The 17,091-nt window shown below is 43.4% G+C and overlaps 1 protein-coding gene across 8 annotated transcripts in view; it reads right to left on the bottom strand.

Annotated features, from left to right (window-relative positions):
• Nucleotides 1-17,091, bottom strand: part of LOC123992838 (neurobeachin-like) — a 342,421-nt gene that overhangs the window by 169,491 nt on the left and 155,839 nt on the right. For all 8 annotated transcript variants that reach the window (XM_046294393.1, XM_046294395.1, XM_046294397.1 and 5 more), the window contains one exon: nucleotides 16,663-16,829. In XM_046294393.1, coding sequence (XP_046150349.1) covers nucleotides 16,663-16,829 — 167 coding nt within the window. The remainder of the gene's footprint in view (nucleotides 1-16,662; nucleotides 16,830-17,091) is intronic.

Genomic DNA, 17,091 nt, shown 5'->3' with positions numbered 1-17,091 from the left:
AGCAGCAGCAGAAGCCACTACACTATAAATCACTAACACTCCCATTAACAAATACAGCATCAAATTACAAGTCTAAATGGCCCAGCTTGCCTCCTTTTTAACTATGTTTTTTAACAAGACTTATAAATCATAGAGGTAGGACTCTCAACACAGGCAGGGAGGGAGACAGGGCGGGATGGAGGGAGGCAGGGAGAGAAGGAGGGAGAGGGAGAAAGGAGGGTGGGAGGCAGGGAGAGGAGGGCGGCATGGAGGGACGGAGGCATGGAGGGAAGGAGGGAGGCAGGGCGGGATGGAGGGAGGCAGGGAGAGAAGGAGGGAGAGGGAGAAAGGAGGGTGGGAAGCAGGGAGAGGAGGGCGGCATGGAGGGACGGAGGCATGGAGGGAGGGGAGGGGGAGGGAGGCAGCAACATGGGGTTTAATAATGATGGGGAGGGTCTGAGAACACTCCCTCCCTGTGTGTGTATGTGGAGCCATGATTAAAATAATGTGTTGAAATATTCATTGAAATGATTCTCAGAACCCTGGGGCAACCCAAAAGAAAATTGCATTTTTATTCATTATTAATAACAGCAAATTAGAGCCTTGAAAACCAGAGAGAAAGAAGGGAACAGCTCCAGCATGTGGTAACCATCTTGGTAAAAATGATTATTCCAACATTTGCAGGGAGGACCTGGGAAGGAGGATAATTTTATTGCTCGCAGCTAATGCAAACCATTAAGCAGTGGGCCCAGCATCAGGTTACTAAGTGCAGCTCTGGCTGGACACATTTCAAAGGCTTTGTGTTTCATTCAAGGGGAACTATAAGTAGAAAAACACTGCAAGTCATTTACGTACTCTAAACGGAGCTGTGGAGAGAAATATGGAGCGAGGGAGAGAGTGATGATTCAAGTAGAGCAGATGACAGTTTGGTCTGAGAAGATCCTCAGTCACATCAATGGACCATGTGCTTCATCTTCATCCTCTCCATCTAGACCAGAGTGAGGAACTACACAAGTCCTCCTTCTCTTCTGACCGTGTCCCACATGGCACCATATTCCCTATATACTGAGTGTATAAAACATTAGAAACAGCTTCCTAATATTGAGTTGCCATCAGAACGGCCTCAATTCATCGGGGCTTCCCACAGTTGTGTCAACTTGCCTGGATGTCCTTTGGATGGTGGACCACTCTTCATACACACAGGAAACTGTTGAGTGTGAAAAACCCAGCAGCGTTACAGTTCTTGACACACTCAAACCTGTGTGCCTGACACCTACTACCAGACCCCGTTCAAAGGCACTTCAATATTTTGTCTTGCCCACTCACCCTCTGAATGGCACATGTGCACGATCCATGTCACAATTGTCTCAAGGCTTAGAAATCGTTATTTATCCTGTCTCCTGCCCGTCATATACACTGATTGAAGTGCATTTTACAAGTGACATCAATAAGGGATCATAGCTTTCACCTGGTCAGTCGATATCACGGAAAGAGCCGTTCCTAATATTGTGTACACTCAGTGTATAGCGACCTACTTTCGGCCAGGGCTCTTTCATTTTCCTTTTACCAGTACAGAACCATATTAAAATGATGCCTCCACCTCCACCTTAAAAATGATCCAGTCAGAATGTATTACCACCACCAAAAACAAGAACAACAACCCAGACAGCTGCCCAGTTACCAATCCACCTCCAGTTTTGGCAATCCGGCTAGCAGCCAGGGCTACCATTGTATAGTCCCCCCCCCCAATATTGAGTCAGTCTAAACAGATTAACTTGTTACAAGGGGATCACATCACCAAACCGCTCTATGAATATAATATGAATATAATATGAATTTAATATCTACAACTGTCAGTAAACTGAAGGCTCAGGAGACTTAGCAGGCATTTGACAGCCACGAGAGCTCAGTCTCAGTTAAGCATCAATCAACTGTGTGTGTGTGAGTGTGAGTGTGTGTGCAGAGTATCAGTGTGCCTAGAGCTTGTCCCCTGTCTGTCAGTCTCCCAGCAGGCTTGAAGCAGAAGAACAGAGATGTCAGTAGGTGGAGAGGCGAATCCATGTAAATGATATTGTAAACGCTAGATTACACAGCCAGAAAAATGGAAATACACTGAAGGCAGATGAGAGATTACTGTTACAGATTATAACCCCTAATTCCCACTACAAATAGACTGCCAACCGCGGTGGGGGAGGAAGGAGCTGCTTTGAACATTTCCTCTACACCGCATTAAACACATATGATGCGTGAGATTTGATAATCATTTGTGTACCAGCAACCTAAACTGCAAGCCACAATGTTTTCATTTGTATCTAGATAATACGAATCAAACATTCAACAAACCAACCCCAACATTACAAGGATTGATTAACCAAGCCAACATGATGATTTCTCTCCCCCTGACCCCCCACCCCAACCTCATCCCCCACCCCAACCTCATCCCCCACCCCAACCTCATCCCCCACCATATGCTTTCACTTTGGAGGTGGTTTAGTAACGAATGAAAAGGAGAAATAGAAAGATGAGGAGGAAAGGGAGATAGGAGAAGGAGAGAGGGGCCAGTGCTACTCTAAACCGTGTGGTTGGCACCAGACAGGTTCTGGACCTTCGTGCCAACCTGCATTACTGAAGGAGGCTGGGCCAGGCAGCTCAGTGTGGGTGGCCCGGGATGTCTTCCAAATGGCACCCTATGCAAACCCTATACTATGGGCCTTGGTCTAAAGAAGTGCACTATATAGGGAATGCTATTTGGGAGGCAGACTGGATGGTCTGGTGCTGGGGGGCTCTGGGGAATGGCTCCCATAGGGGGCTAACTCAGTTAGCTCACACACACATCTAAAACACAAGACTCCTAAGGGCTCTGGTCAAAAGTAGTGCACTATATAGGGAATATGGTGCCATTTGAGGCACAGCCCGAGAGAGAGGCCAAGGTGAGAGAGACAGAGAGCGACATCGTTCCTCCCTCAGTCTGTGAGTGTATTGAAAGTATTCTGAGCTGGGTTTTTTATTTGTTTTTTTGTGTGACCAAATCTTTATTTTTTTTTTTTTTTTTGGTAGTCTGTGTGGTATTCTGAGTATACTGATGGTATTCTGTGTGGTATTCTGAGTATACTGATGGTATTCTGTGTGGTATTCTGAGTATACTGATGGTATTCTGTGTGGTATTCTGAGTATACTGATGGTAGTCTGAGTATACTGATGGTATTCTGTGTGGTATTCTGAGTATACTGATGGTATTCTGAGTATACTGATGGTAGTCTGTGTGGTATTCTGAGTATACTGATGGTATTCTGTGTGGTATTCTGAGTATACTGATGGTAGTCTGTGTGGTATTCTGAGTATACTGATGGTATTCTGTGTGCACTGATGGTATTGTAAGTGTATTGAATTTGATGATATTCTGATTATACTAATGGTATTCTGAGTGTACCGATGGTATTCTGTGTGCACTGATGGTATTGTAAGTGTATTGAATTTGATGATATTCTGATTATACTAATGGTATTCTGAGTGTACCGATGGTATTGCAAGTGTATTGAATTTGATGATATTCTGATTATACTAATGGTATTCTGAGTGTACCGATGGTATTGTAAGTGTATTGATGGTAATCTAAGTGTATTCCAAGAGTATATTCGGAGCAGAGTAAGAGAGAAGGAAACAAAGACAGATTGCAAACTGAGAGGTGTTAAAACTGTGAAGTTCTCATCGATAAATTCACTAAAATCCATCTAATAGGACATGTCGGATATTCTTCAGCATCTGAAGCTATATGTCTTCTCTGCTTTGCTGAATCCAATATGAGCACAACAAAGCTTCATTTCATGCATGAGCTAGAGAAATGCATGCTGGGAAATAATGTGACGCTAGAACAGCTTCAGACACAGATGTACTCCAGGCGGGTTACAAAGTCTGTTTGATACTAAAACAAAGATTTAGTATATGTCTGCCAGCCAAGGTCTTCTATTGATGTTAGGCTAACATTAGACTTGTAGAAACAGACAAATACTACTAAATGATATGAGGGTAAATACACAATAGTGAATCAAATCATTTGACGAGGCGTGCCCTTGGAATATACTGAACATTTCATCAATAGAGACTGTAAAGTGCGAGGCAGTGACAGCCAGTTTATCTCAATGGGATCTGTGAAGAGGACTGACTGGCTCTCCACTCCTCTGTTCTCCCCTCGTAGTGGGGCTTCATGACAGGCATAAAGAATGACTGAGGCCAAGCCTCCCAGAAACTGGCTAAATTTATTAGCCCTGTCACACATCAATCACACAAATGGATTTCAAACTGCATTTTAAAAGCTAATTTTCCAGACCTGATAACCAAGAGGAAACATGGTGGCCATTATTCACAGAAGCTTTTAGATTGTAGGTGCAGCACAATAAATGTGTATAAAGACTATCTTCTCTCCTTTTTCCTCTGTGTATTCAAATCCCATATCTCCGGAATATGTGTGTGTGTGTGTGTGTGTCTTGGGGCTATGGAGACAGATTTAACACCCCCGCTCCACAGGGAATGTGTTCTGTTTGAAAAAGGCAGTAAAACCTGACAGCCATGACTCAAAATAAAACGGTGAAGAGGGAAATAAAAGGATTGAAAACAATTTTCCAGCACAAATACAGCCCAATCTAGGACAGTGGGAGCTGGTTTGTAGTGATGAACTAGGCTTGTATTGGCACTGGGGACAGTTATAGTATAGTGATATAGTATAGTTATAGTATAGTAGTAAAGTATAGTTATATATAGTGGTATAGTGACTTAACTCTGTACCAATGACACGACTCTACTTCCTCCCATTTTCCATTGAGATTATTCATCGGAGAGAAGAGAAGGAGGAGGAGAGGAAGGGAGGAATAGGGCAGGCTAATACTAAATATTGGTGTCTGTCAGGCCTGCACTTTGCTGCCTGCAGATAATATTAGAGGCTTGTTTAAGGCTGAACTGTCCATCAAAGTGCAGCTAAAATAACTACTTATAACACTGTATGTCAAAGCACAGATACAATAACTAGCACCCACTCAGAAAGACAGACAGAGAAGCAGGCAGCAGAGATGGAGAAACTGTCTGTATCCAGCCTGTCAGGTTATTCTCACCTCCTCACTCCACGTTTGCGTCCAAAATTACACCCTATTTTACAAAAGCCCTATGGGTCCTGGTCAAAAGTAGTGCACTACATAGGGTATAGGGTGCCATTTGAGACACATACCATCTCTAGCGCCTGGCTGTTGTATGCTGCCCCCCATCAAGGTCATATCTCTGTTAGAAAAACAACAAACCATTATATCAACAAACAATTACAGCTGACCACGTTGTCAATGACCCAGTTAAGAGTGTTCACTCCAGAGTGTTCTTCAAACAAGGCGGTAAACTGGACCATGTTTATTTCTAACGTTTATTTCTAGTGAGGTCATACAGATAGTTCTACTGTATATGAACCATAACCCTCTGGAGGGACAATCATTCAGATAGAAAAGAAGTATACACATTTCAGTTAGAACAGAACTATCCACGTTTCAGTTACAACATAACTAACCATGTTTCAGTTAGAACAGAACAAACCATGTTTCAGTTAGAACAGAACTAACCATGTTTCAGTTAGAACAGAACTAACCATGTTTCAGTTAGAACAGAACTAACCATGTTTCAGTTAGAACAGAACTAACCATGTTTCAGTTAGAACAGAACAAACCATTTTTCAGTTAGAACAGAACTAACCATGTTTTAGTTAGGACAGAACAAACCATGTTTCAGTTACAACATAACTAACCATGTTTCAGTTAGAACAGAACAAACCATGTTTCAGTTAGAACAGAACTAACCATGTTTCAGTTAGAACAGAACTAACCATGTTTTGATTAGAATAGAACTAACCATGTTTCAGTTAGAACAGAACTAACCATGTTTCAGTTAGAACAGAAAAAACATGTTTCAGTTAGGACAGAACAAACCATGTTTCAGTTAGAACAGAACAAACCATTTTTCAGTTAGAACAGAACAAACCATGTTTTAGTTAGGACAGAACAAACCATGTTTCAGTTAGGACAGAACAAACCATGTTTCAGTTAGGACAGAATAAACCATGTTTCAGTTAGAACAGAACAAACCATTTTTCAGTTAGGACAGAACAAACCATGTTTCAGTTAGGACAGAATAAACCATGTTTCAGTTAGGACAGAACAAACCATGTTTTAGTTAGGACAGAACAAACCATGTTTCAGTTAGAACAGAACAAACCATTTTTCAGTTAGAACAGAACAAACCATGTTTTAGTTAGGACAGAACAAACCATGTTTCAGTTAGGACAGAACAAACCATGTTTCAGTTAGAACAGAACAAACCATTTTTCAGTTAGAACAGAACAAACCATGTTTTAGTTAGGACAGAACAAACCATGTTTCAGTTAGGACAGAACAAACCATGTTTCAGTTAGGACAGAATAAACCATGTTTCAGTTAGAACAGAACAAACCATTTTTCAGTTAGGACAGAACAAACCATGTTTCAGTTAGGACAGAATAAACCATGTTTCAGTTAGGACAGAACAAACCATGTTTTAGTTAGGACAGAACAAACCATGTTTCAGTTAGGACAGAATAAACCATGTTTTAGTTAGGACAGAATAAACCATGTTTCTGTTAGGACAGCACAAACCATGTTTCAGTTAGGACAGCACAAACCATGTTTCAGTTAGGACAGCACTATCTAAGTTTTAATTAGAACATAACTATAGTGGTTTCAGCATCAGCCAGTTTGTCCTGACAGAGAGGGCTAAAAAAGATTAAATAAAACACAATTATATTCTCTTTAAATGCTTCCATTTGAGACTGGGGGATAATTATAATAAATAGCAGTAATCAGTGACTAGTCTATTTAAAGAGGCAGGACTGGTTAGTGTCTCACCACACACACCCTGTCCTGTGAAGGGGGTGCCCTGCCCTGCGTCCCGAGCCCTGCGCCCCACACTCTGTGCCCCAAGCCCCGCGTGACACTGACACTAAACACACTCCAGAGCTCTCAGATTAAGTCCTTCTGAGAACAAATGGTCTTTCTTCTCTCCTCCGTCCACACTCTGTCCATCTACCAATGAGAGGAAGCTATTCATTGTCTATGATCTGTCAAAGGTTTAGGCTCGGGTCACTGTTAACATGATTCACTGGTCAGTATTACCATGACACACTAAACCATTCTGCTCTGGGGACATGGCAACCATGTCCTAAAATGTAAGCATGGAGGAACTAGGGTTGCAAAATTCTGGTAATTTCCCCCAAATTCTCAGGTTTTCTACAAATACTGGATTTCCTGCTTATTCCCTTGTGATTTTCCAACTTGGATTTCTGTAAAACCTGAGAATTTTGGAAAAGTTACCAGAATTCTGCAACCCTAGGAAGTACTGCATGATGGTCTCTCAAAAACAAATCATCTACCAAACCATTACCCTTATGAAACCTGCCATATCACTCAAAAACCATGCAGTATTATACAGATATTCTTTAACACATTTAATACAGAAACATTCAACATCGGCTTTCAAACGTCTCTCAAAACAGGCAGCGTAGATAACGGATCCCTACGGATAGAAAGCTTTCAACCGGCCAGGTATAAAAAACATTCAGCCATCTAATTGACTAAAAAAGTCTGAAAACAAAACCATGTCTGTCAATCAGTGTACTATATCACTGACTGTCTTTGATCACCATGGTGACACATTATTCTACATCAACAGACAGACACAGCTAAATAAAACTGCACATCAACATGAGGCGACTGGAAACCATATGGCCATGGATGGTGTATCAATTGTAATTCTTCAAAGTAAATTCTGAAATCAGCCTAACAATACATCAGAAATAAGATAATTTGTGTAATGAATGCATATTAACACATTAAGAGTAAGACTACTATCAATACCCATCAGTAACAGTCAGACTACAGTCAATAACAGTCAGACTACAGTCAGTAACAGTCAGACTACAGTCAGTAACAGTCAGATTACAGTCAGTAACAGTCAGATTACAGTCAGTAACAGTCAGATTACAGTCAGTAACAGTCAGATTACAGTCAGTAACAGTCAGACTACAGTCAGTAACAGTCAGACTAAAGTCAGTAACAGTCAGACTACAGTCAGTAACAGTCAGACTACAGTCAGTAACAGACAGACTACAGTCAGTAACAGTCAGACTACAGTCAGTAACAGTCAGACTACAGTCAGTAACAGTCAGACTACAGTCAGTAACAGTCAGACTAAAGTCAGTAACAGTCAGACTACAGTCAGTGACAGTCAGACTACAGTCAGTGACAGTCAGACTACAGACAATAATAGTCAGACTACAGTCAGTAACAGTCAGACTAGTCAGTAACAGTCAGACTACAGTCAGTAACAGTCAGACTACAGTCAGTAACAGTCAGACTACAGTCAATAACAGTCAGACTACAGTCAGTAACAGTCAGACTACAGTCAGTAACAGTCAGACTAAAGTCAGTAACAGTCAGACTACAGTCAGTGACAGTCAGACTACAGTCAATAATAGTCAGACTACAGTCAGTAACAGTCAGACTACAGTCAGTAACAGTCAGACTACAGTCAATAAAAGACAGACTAAAGTCAGTAACAGTCAGACTAAAGTCAGTAACAGTCAGACTACAGTCAGTAAAAGTCAGACTACAGTCAGTGACAGTCAGACTAAAGTCAATAACAGTCAGAGTACAGTCATACTACAGTCAGACTACAGTCAGTAATAGTCAGGCTACAGTCAGACTACAGTCAGTAACAGTCAGACAACAGTCAGTAACAGTCAGACTACAGCCAGTAACAGTCAGGCTACAGTCAGACTACATATCAGACTACAGTCATACTACAGTCAGACAACAGTCGGTAACAGTCAGACTACAGTCAGTAACAGTCAGAATACAGTCAGTAACAGTCACACTAAAGTCAGTAACAGTCATTAACAGTCAGACTACAGTCATACTACAGTCAGACTAAAGTCAGTAACAGTCAGACTAGTCAGTAACAGTCAGTAACAGTCAGACTACAGTCAGACTACAGTCAGTGACAGTCAGACTAGTCAGTAAGAGTCAGGCTACAGTCAGTGACAGTCAGTAATAGTGAGATTACAGTCAGTAACAGTCAGACTACAGTCAGTGACAGTAAGTAACAATGAGATTACAGTCAGTAAAAGTGAGATTACAGTCAGTAACAGTCAGTAACAGTGAGACTACAGTCAGTGAGTCAGTAACAATGAGATTACAGTCAGTAACAATGAGATTACAGTCAGTAACAGTCAGTAACTGTCAGTAAAAGTCAGAATCAGTCAGTAACAGTGAGACTACAGTCAGTAACTGTGAGACTAGGGTCAGTGACAGTCAGTAACAATGAGATTACAGTCAGTAACAATGAGATTACTGTCAGTAACAATGAGATTACAGTCAGTAACAGTCAGTAACTGTCAGTAAAAGTCAGAATCAATCAGACTAGTCAGTAACAGTCAGTAACAATGAGACTACAGTCCGTAAGAGTCAGACTACAGTCAGTGACAGTCAGTAACAATGAGATTACAGTCAGCAACAGTCAGCAACTGTCAGTAAAAGTCAGAATCAGTCAGACTAGTCAGTAACAGTCAGTAACAGTGAGGCTACAGTCAGTAACTGTGAGACTAGTCAGTGACAGTCAGAATACAGTCAGTAACAGTCAGACTACAGTCAAACTAAAGTCTCTAACAGTCAGAATACAGTCAGTAACAGTCAGACTACAGTCAAACTAAAGTCTCTAACAGTCGGACTACAGTCAGTGACAGTCAGTAACAGTGACACTACAGTCTACAGCAGAGTTTTAGTACGTCTGAACCCTTCCCTGCCAGCGCTGTAGAACATTAATCTTTCATCAGAGGTGGGGCTCACCTCCCAGCTCTCTCTTCTCTCTCTGCTCCCCTATAACTGATGATAGTGTGAATGCTCTCCTTCAGAGGTAATTATCTGGCTGCAAGGTTAACTCCACCCCCAGGGAGGAGCTGCTGTACAGTAGGTCAACAACAAATAAAAGCGGACAGAAAAAGAGGAGCTAAAACAAAGGAACTTTACTACCACTACAAATATGTCGTTTTCCCCTCTTGAATATACATAGATACAGAGGACAGACATCACCAAGGCTGTGTTAGGGTTCCTGCTGCATTGATTTTCTAAATGAACCATCATGTCCAGCAGGATCATATTCACTGGTCCTCCATATACCTTCACACAGGACCCAGAGAGACCTTGATCTACCCCCCCCACAATCTTTCCTCTCCTCCTCGTCAGAGCTGCTATTAGAATGGATAACCCGGCGAGGCGAGACAGCGGAGTGCTTAGCCAGGCAGCCAGTGACTGAAGGGTCCATTCCATCACTAAGTTATTATCCACAGGCAAAGTGTTGCCATTCATCAGAGACTGAGAGATGAAACTCTCTGTTGGTCAAGGGAAACGCCCGTTCCACTCCCCTCACCAAGGATCAATATATGCCACCGCTCTCTCCTCCATTCCTTCCGCTACCGAAAAAGTAATTATACAGGAGCAATGTTGCAATGTTGACAATCGATAGCTCAGCCAGGTTGGGTTAAGGTCTGTAGAGGGGGGGGGGGATTTAGGCAGCTACTGATGTCAACAGTGACACCTTGGAACAAAGGACGTCCTGTCTGTGTCTGTATGCCTGTCTGTCTGCTTCCACCTGCTCTACATCCTGTTAAGACGGCCATGTTGGAACATGTTGGAATGCCTGGGTTGCATCTGAAATGGCACCCTATTCCCTATATTGTGTAATATTTTTTACCATGGTTCACAGGGCTCTGGTCAAAGTTAGGGCACTATATAGGGAACAGGGTGCCTTTTGGGATGCAGACAGTGGTGGACAGGGGAGGCCTTTAGTGTCAATGGAGATGCAGACTACTCACATTTTTTTTTGTACCTTTATTTAATAAGTCAAGTCTGTTAAGAACAAATTATTTTTCACAATGACAGCCTAGGAACAGTGGGTTAACTGCCTGCCTTGTTCAGGGGCAGAACGACAGATTTCTACCTTGTCAGCTTGGGGATTTGATCTTGCAATCTTGCAACCCAGTATGTATCAAACTTGAATAAATGCATGTGTCAAAAGATAGTTTGCAGAATGCAGGTAGATCAGAGGTAGATGTGACTGAGTGAAAGGTTTTATAGTTCCATTTCATGAGAACTATAAAAACAAAGCCAACATATTATACTATTACTATAACAGAAAACAGAGTAGAAACGATATTGACATTCACAACAGTAAATAAGAGGATAAATACAAACTTGCCTTGTCTTCAAGGATGGTTATTATCATAGTTTAAGACTGGAAGTTAAAGACACTGTGTAATATTCTATAATTAATTAATCAGCCTTGCCTTGACGTCTCCTTTCTCTTGACAATGCTGAACTTTATAATCCAGTAACAGGGGTCAGGGGGTCGCAGCAGAGGGAGGAGGGGCCAGAGAAAATCAGTCTCTCACTGGAGAAAATTCTAACATCCAATTTTCAACTTGATTTATCAGTGTGAAGCTCAAACTGAATGGGTGCCGTGATGGGAGGACGGGGACAGAGGGAGGAGAGGAGGAAGAGGGAAAGAGGGGTGAGGAGGGAGGGGTGAAGAAGGAGGAGGGGAGCTGTCTCAGAGCTGCATCAAAGGCTTCTCGTTGTGATTTAGCACAGCAGATCAATACAACCCTATACTGTTTCAATTTGAACACTATTGATTTTGTGATGTCGACTCAATACAGAGCACATTCATCATCAGGCAAGCAGAAAGTATGATCCAACAGCCTACTAGGCTGATCACACTGCCTTGTTGAACACAGCCCTACCACCTCCTGGGCTGATCACACTGCCTTGTTTAACACAGCCCTACCACCTCCTGGGCTGATCACAATGCCTTAACACAGCCCTACCACCTCCTGGGCTGATCACACTGCCTTGTTTAACACAGCCCTACCACCTCCTGGGCTGATCACACGGCCTTGTTTAACACAGCCCTACCACCTCCTGGGCTGATCACACTGCCTTAACACAGCCCTACCATCTCCTGGGATGATCACACTGCCTTGTTTAACACAGCCCTACCACCTCCTGGGATGATCACAATGCCTTAACACAGCCCTACCACCTCCTGGGATGATCACAATGCCTTAACACAGCCCTACCACCTCCTGGGATGATCACAATGCCTTAACACAGCCCTACCACCTCCTGGGATGATCACAATGCCTTAACACAGCCCTACCATCTCCTGGGATGATCACACTGCCTTGTTTAACACAGCCCTACCACCTCCTGGGCTGATCACCCTGCCTTAACACAGCCCTACTACCTACTGGGCTGATCACACTGCCTTAACACAGCCCTACCACCTCCTGGGATGATCACCCTGCCTTAACACAGCCCTACCACCTCCTGGGCTGATCACACTGCCTTGTTTAACACAGCCCTACCACCTCCTGGGCTGATCACACTGCCTTAACACAGCCCTACCACCTCCTGGGCTGATCACACTGCCTTGTTTAACACAGCCCTACCACCTCCTGGGCTGATCACACTGCCTTAACACAGCCCTACCACCTCCTGGGCTGATCACACTGTCTTGTTTAACACAGCACTACCACCTCCTGGGCTGATCACACTGCCTTAACACAGCCCTACCACCTCCTGGGCTGATCACACTGCCTTAACACAGCCCTACCACCTCCTGGGCTGATCCCACTGCCTTGTTTAACACAGCACTACCACCTCCAGGGCTGATCACACTGCCTTAACACAGCCCTACCATCTCCTGGGATGATCACACTGCCTTAACACAGCCCTACCACCTCCTGGGATGATAACACTGCCTTAACACAGCCCTACCATCTCCTGGGATGATCACACTGCCTTAACACAGCCCTACCACCTCCTGGGCTGATCACACTGCCTTAACACAGCCCTACCATCTTAACACAGCCTTAACACCTACCACCTCCCAGGCTGATCACACTGCCTTAACACAGCCCTACCACCTCCTGGGATGATCACACTGCCTTAACACAGCCCTACCACCTCCTGGGATGATCACACTGCCTTAACACAGCCCTACCACCTCCTGGGATGATCACACTGCCTTAACACAGCCCTATCACCCCCTGGGATGATCACACTGCCTTATCCCAGCCCTACCACCTCCTGGGCTCATCTGGTTAATTCTTATAATAGGTTATATGATCGCAGAGAGATTTTGTATGTATCCCAAATGGCATCCTATTCTCTATGTGGTGCACTAATTTAGACCAGGGAATAGGGTACCATTTGGGATGCACCCATTGGCTTTCCATCCATGTGAAGTGTCTCCTCGTCACAAAGAGTTACGATCATAATGGTGTCTACTAATTCAAAATACTAAAGTTGTGTAAAAACTTTGAATAAAATGTGCACTATAGTCATTAGCTGTAGTTTAACCTGGGTGAGTATATTAAATATAGAATTATGTTGCTAAAACGCTCAACACAGATCAATATCCTCTGGCTAGTCTCCCGTCAGGAGTTAGGGTTAAAGTAAAAACTATCTCTGTGCAGGCAAGCATTCACATCTACTCATGCACACACAAACACTCTTTCAACCAGCGTCACAAATTACACACAGCCCTTTCAGAATGCTGGAGGGTTTTCTATTTTACAAGAGCAGCAAAAGTTAATGTTGCATTGAATAAGGCTGAGCTGCTACACTGCCCTGAGCTCATGAACATATTGCATCATTTTTCTTCTCCAGCAGGTCACCATTAAATGGGTATTTGTTGGAAGTTTTGCAGTATCATTTACAAGGCTCCCCCGCTCAGCAACCTTTTGTTCCAATACTAATGCTATCCCCGGAGAGAAATTCTATAAATATTTGAATACGTAAATCTACAGTAGCAGCCCGCAATTCAATCTTCTATGTTTTGCCAAGGTTACTTTACTTATACGCCTGTTTGGTCTGTTTTATGAATTTCTCTATCAGAACTGCATGGCATATAATCAAACATACTGTGTGTGTGCAAATATATACACAATGCTCCAACATCTGGTAAGAGGGTGAAGTAAGGCATTTAGTTGCATGCACTACTGTAGGTAAGGATATCAATATTATTATAATAACATTCCAGCTGTAATTCAATCTGTACTATAGTTTGCATCCAAACGGCACCTTTTTCCCTATTCGGGTTGTCTACTCTGGTTAAAAGTAGTGCAATATGTAAGGTACAGCTGCATGGGGAAATAGGGCTCTGGTCAAAAGTAGTGCACTATACAGTATAGGGAAAAGAGAGCCATTTAAAAGTCAGAACTTACCCATAGATGAATGGTCCAATGATGGTAAATGTGCATCTTTCTGAGGTAATTGCATCTGTTTCCAGGACTGTGTTTGTCAGGTGGGATGATGCATGTATAAATCACTAAATCTATACGCCACACAACCCATGGAGAGTACCAGCAGTCATTAAAACACTCCTCAAATCATTCAATTCAATCAATTGAAATCTCCTTACAAACTAAATGAAGGTTTATTGTATTTTTTCAACAAACATCTGACAACACAGCAGAATTCCTAAAGCCCTCCAAACATGATCCAGATGTGTTTGCTATCGATGTGAGTAAACAACATCCCCTTAATGAACATAGCTAACCATCTGTATGTCCGTGAACATATTTAACCATCTGTATTGCATTTTCAAAATCCAATAAGGAAAGCCAAGCTACTGTTTCAGTGAGGATAGTCAATTACTGAAAGTGTTCTTTTTGTAAGCAAGGCAATATTTGACAGGACCTTTGCTGCACTTGCCACTCGCCAGGTCACCATTGTGAATACAGAATTTGTTCCTGACATACTTGCCTGGTATAAAAGCTTGTTTTATAAGGAGCTTCCTAACACATCATGACCAATGTCATCAACATCCCAACGAACATGCATGTCATGTGTCATCGTGACAGTAACAGGGGGAAACATAGAGCGAACAGTAGTCGGGGTCTAAGAACAAAACCTTGTCGTACGCCTAGTTCAACTTTTCCACGTAGTTGGACAAATGGACACTGCTCAGATTGGTGGTTTAAGCATCCATAGCATCACTATTCAGCACTGGCCCCCTTCAGCACTGTCTGTGTGTGTGTGTGTGTGTGTGTGTGTGTGTGTGTGTGTGTGTGTGTGTGTGTGTGTGTGTGTGTGTGTGTGTGTGTGTGTGTGTGTGTGTGTGTGTGTGTGTGTGTGTGTGTGTGTGTGTGTGTGTGTGTGTGTGTGTGTGGTGGGAAGCAGAGCTAAGGCTCCAAGGCTCTGTAGTTTTCAAGGCCCAGGGGAGAGGTGTGGAGGGAATGACTCTGACCACCAACCACCACCAGGTGTTCTGCTGTGTGACTGAGAGGGTTGCTGAGAGACTCTACAACACTCTACACACACACACAGCACACACACACACACACACACACACACACACACACACACACACACACACACACACACACACACACACACACACACACACACACACACACACACACACACACACACACACACACACACACACACACAACACCCCCCAACACCACCCCCAGTCTGTTTGACCGGTGGTCGGTCCCGAGGGTGGTTCAGTCTCTTTGTCTGTTATTGAGTTAGTTGACCTGGTCCCTGATCAACATCAAATCAAATCAAATTGTATTTGTCACATGCGCCGAATACAATAATTTTAACTCTCACCATGAAATGGCTTACTTTCAAGCCCTTAACCAACAATGCAGTTTTAAGAAAAATAAGAGTTAAGAAAAAAGATTTACTAAATAAACTAAGGTAAAAATAAAAGACCTGGAGTCTTTTGGTCCTTCCTCTGACACTGCCTGGTATAGAGATCCGGGATAGCAGGAAGCTTGGCCCCAGTGATGTACTAGGCCATACGCACTACCCTCTGAAGTGCAACCAGTCAGGATGCTCTCGATGGTGCAGCTGTATAACTTTTTGAGGATCTGAGGACCCATGCAAAATCTTTCAGTGTCCTAAGGGGGAAAAGGCTTTGTCGTGCCCTCTCCACGACTGTCTTGGTGTTTTTGGATCATGATAGTTTGTTGGTGATGTGAACACCAAGGAACTTGAGGCTCTCAACCTGTTCCACTAAAGCCCGTCGATGGGAATGGGGGCGTGCTCGGCCCTCCTTTTCCTGTAGTCCACGATCATCTGGTGGATGCTGGGTAAATTACATTAGCTGGTGGTCCTTCCTTCCCAGTACTACACTAATTGTACAGTACAGCTAATACTGGGAGTTCTGCTATCCAGCCTAGCCTTAGTTTGGCCTTTGGGCCAGCCCAGCTCCAGGTAGCCCCAGCCCTAAACCTTTCACCAGACCCAGTCCCAGTCAGTACTTCTGTACCAAGCCACTTGGCTGCTCCAGGCTCTGTGTTTGTTGGTGAGGCCTATCCTTCAGCCCCAGCCATATAACCCAGCTCAAGGCCTATCCTTCAGCCCCAGCCCTATACCCTAGCCCAAAGCCTATCCTTCAGCCCCAGCCCTATACCCCAGCCCAAAGCTTATCCTTCAGCCCCAGCCCTATACCCTAGCCCAAAGCCTATCCTTCAGCCCCAGCCCTATACCCCAGCCCAAAGCTTATCCTTCAGCCCCAGCTCTATACCGTAGCCCTGGGTCTTACCTCTGTGCCAGGCTGCCCCAGGCTCCATGCTTATTGGTGAGGATGTTGAGTATCTTCTGTTTAAGCTGGTTGGCAGTCACATGGTCTCTGTGCTTGGCAGCGCTGATCAGGTGATCACACATCTTCTCCTCCTCCCTCCGATCAGCAGTGTACTGGGCACAGTTAGACTGATGGAGGGAACACAAGGAGCCATTTTATTATAAACATAGCCATGCTAATGCCATGCTAACATAATGCTAACCATGCTAAGCATTAAGATTATGCTAACACCATGCGAACAAAATGCTAACACCATGCTAGGTGTTAACATTATGCTAAAACCGGACAGTATTCATCACTAGGATTAGATATTACTTCCACTTTTATTGTATGTGCTTTTAAAGTAAGGTGTCCTTGAGTGTCTTGAAAGATATCTGTCAAATATAACTG

This window comes from Oncorhynchus gorbuscha, linkage group LG13 (assembly GCF_021184085.1).
Source record: "Oncorhynchus gorbuscha isolate QuinsamMale2020 ecotype Even-year linkage group LG13, OgorEven_v1.0, whole genome shotgun sequence".
NCBI lineage: Eukaryota > Metazoa > Chordata > Actinopteri > Salmoniformes > Salmonidae > Oncorhynchus > Oncorhynchus gorbuscha.
Note: the sequence above shows the minus strand (reverse complement) of the source record. Positions and strands in the feature narration are given on the sequence as shown.